This window comes from Mandrillus leucophaeus, unplaced genomic scaffold, assembly GCF_000951045.1.
Source record: "Mandrillus leucophaeus isolate KB7577 unplaced genomic scaffold, Mleu.le_1.0 Scaffold927, whole genome shotgun sequence".
In the NCBI taxonomy this organism is placed as follows: Eukaryota; Metazoa; Chordata; class Mammalia; order Primates; family Cercopithecidae; genus Mandrillus; species Mandrillus leucophaeus.
In genome coordinates, this window is record NW_012110108.1 from 734950 (window position 1) to 738229 (window position 3280).

Genomic DNA, 3280 nt, shown 5'->3' on the forward strand with positions numbered 1-3280 from the left:
CCTCACAGGGTTTCATTTCTGTAGATGACTATCAAATGCCAGGCCCCAAAATGAATATGAGAGAGGGGAGTGAACAAGGATGAGTAAGATATTCACTATCTTCAAATCTCTTACAGTTCAGATGCAAATGTCAGGCAGTTTTTAATGAAGATCTAGTGTAAGCAAATAGCAGGGTAAGTGAAAATGCATTCTTCTTCCAAAACTACATGCTACATATGCAAGCAATACTTTACAAACTAGGAAGCTTTGTTGTGAATGCAGATCTGAGAAGGCCAGTGCCTCTACTAGAAAGGGGGAGGTAAGTGCTAAGATACTCAGATGAACAAAAAGTCTGTGAGCTCAAAGTGTTAGTGGTTTAGCACATAAGACAGGCTCTAGCCTATATAGCTGACTATGGAAAAACTATGTTATGGGAGCCATGAGGAAGCAGCTAATTCAGCCTAGGACTTACAGAAAAGTCTTCATAGAAGAGGTCACACTTGAGCTGGATCTTGAAAGATGAGTGAGTGAGTGACAGTTCTAAAGAGGACTGAGAAGAGCAGCAGAGAATTCTTTCTAGGCTTTCTCAGAGGCAAACAAAAGAAAAAAAGGAAGCAATAAAAGAAAAAAACAGGGAGGAAAAAAGGGAGGGAGACAGGAAAGTCACCATCATTCAATAATTCCTCAGATTCTGAAAAAGGCAACTTTTCTTTCTAGGGAAGAACCTCCAGAAGCTTCTGCTCTGCTTTCCTGAATCCATGGGGAAGTGGCAGGGAGGGGAAAAAAAAGATGCATTTCAGGAGAAATTTTTCCCTTTTCATCCTAATTTCTGATGGTCCTATCTGCCCAGAATTGCACATTTCTAGAAAGGGCTTGAGGTCCACAATGGCCAATCAGACTGTGGTGACTGAGTTCTTCCTCCAAGGCCTGACGGACACCAAAGAGCTTCAGGTGGCCGTTTTTCTGCTCCTGCTGCTTGCCTACCTTGTGACTGTGTCTGGGAACCTGACCATCATCAGCCTGACCTTGCTGGACACGCGCCTGCAGACGCCTATGTACTTATTTCTCCGGAATCTGTCCTGCTTAGAAATTTGGTTCCAGACAGTCATCGTCCCCAAGATGCTGCTCAACATTGCCACGGGGACCAAGACCATTAGCTTTGCTGGGTGCATTACCCAGGACTTTTTCCACATCTTCCTGGGGGCCACAGAGTTCTTCCTCCTCACAGCCATGGCCTATGACCGGTACATTGCCATCTGCAAGCCCCTCCACTACCCTGTGCTCATAAGCAGTAGAGTCTGCACAGAGCTCATCCTCACCTGCTGGCTACTAGGGTTCTCCTTCATCATAGTGCCTGTCATCCTGACCAGTCAGCTTCCATTCTGTGATACCCACATCAACCACTTCTTCTGTGACTACACGCCTCTAATGGAGGTCGTCTGCAGTGGGCCAAAGGTGCTGGAGATGGTGGATTTTACCCTGGCCTTAGTAGCACTGCTCGGCACCTTGGTACTGATCACCCTGTCCTATGTCCAGATCGTCCGGACGATTGTCAGAATCCCCTCTGTCCAGGAGAGGAAGAAGGCTTTCTCTACCTGTTCCTCTCATGTCATTGTGGTTACCATGTGTTATGGCAGCTGCTTCTTTATGTATGTCAAGCCCTCTCCAGGAAAGGGGGTTGATGTCAACAAGGGAGTGTCTCTAATCAATACAATTATTGCCCCCCTGTTAAATCCCTTCATCTATACTCTGAGGAACCAACAAGTCAAGCAGGTAGTGAAAGACCTTGTCCGAAAAATGACTTGGTTCCAAGATAAATAAGGGCCCCAAAAGGCATCTTCTGGGGAAAAATGGGTGCCTTCCCCAGAGTAAGTCCAAATGATGTCAGGCCAAGAGGCAGGAGTCAGGGGCTTAGGCCCCCATTGCACCCCCAGTAAGGTGCAGGTTTTCCCACAGGCCATAAGGAAAATGTCCTGTTATCACATGAAGTGTCTTATTACCTAGCCTCGGTCTTAGGTTTGCACCTTCTTTTAGCACTCTGTCAGCCAAAGAAATGAGAAAGGGCTAGCCTATGTCCCCAGGTGCCCTCATCTAGACTCCAGTAACAGCTGACATTCATTAGCATGCCAGTTTCATTTCTAACACCTATAATGTTTGTAGAGCGATTCACAGTTTCAAAAGCATTTTCTCAACACTAACCTCACTTAATCTTCACAATAACCCTATGAAGTAGATGGAAAAATTATTATTCACATTTTACATAAAGATATTGATATACTCAAACAGTTTAAGTGTATTGCCAAAGATCACACAGGACACCAGGGTTCAAACCAACAACTTCTGGATCTAAATGCAATACCACATTTCCTACAGATGTGAGACATCTGGCTTTAATAGTCATCTTTTGCTGCACTAGGGAAGGATTAACTTCTGAGTTGTTCACTCCAGTTGCTGTTAGCAGGCCCTAATTCCTCAGTGCTTATTGCCAAGTGGGCACTCCATAAGGAAGCTCATAACATGGCAGCTGGCTTTCTTTAGAGCAAACAAATGAAAGAATGGCCAAAAGTATTTTATAACTTAATGTTAAAAGTGACATCACATTACTTTTATCATACGCTATTTGTTAGAAGCAAGTCGCCAAGTCCAGCCCATATTAAAGAGGAGGAGAGCACACAAAGACATGAATATCAGGAGGCAGGGATGATTTGGGAAACATTACAGGCAGCCTATTACAGTCCACCCTCTGGCACATGTCCCTCCCATATGCAATATATATTCCACCCTTCTCGAAGTCATCAAAGGTCTCATTTGTTATAGTTTCCAATCAAAATCCACAATCTCATCATCTAAATCAGGTCCAGGTGTAGATGAAGTTCCTTGGGTATAGTTCCTCAGGTACGTAATACAGCCCCCTAACTACTGTTCTCAATCTGTAGACCTGTGAAACTAAAAAAGACAAGTTAACATCCCCACACACACCCAACATACAATGACGGGGTAGGCATAGAATAACCACATAACTATTACCACTCAAAAATAGGAAATGCAAAGGAATTACTGGTCCAGAAAAATTATGAAATCCAGCTGAAAATGATGGAAACTCCTTGATTCATTCAAAACTTGGGAATAATTCATTATTGCTCTTGGGTCCTTGGTCCTGCCCTCTGAGTCATTTTTCCTTTTTCATGAAAAGTAGCACACAATTGTAGCTGAATAGTTTTCTCAGCCTTCTTCCTTCTAATAGAATTACAGTGACCCAAATGCCTTTTTTTATTTTGTACTGTCTTCTTTTCAATCCAAG

The 3280-nt window shown here is 43.6% G+C and overlaps 1 protein-coding gene across 1 annotated transcript; it reads left to right on the forward strand.

Moving 5' to 3' along the window:
- Positions 1 to 864: 864 nt before the first annotated feature.
- On the forward strand, positions 865 to 1800 carry LOC105532029 (olfactory receptor 2AP1-like). The gene has a single exon (XM_011970094.1). The coding sequence runs from the start codon at positions 865 to 867 to the stop codon at positions 1798 to 1800; it is 936 nt and encodes a 311-aa protein (XP_011825484.1).
- The last annotated feature ends 1480 nt before the right edge of the window (positions 1801 to 3280 follow it).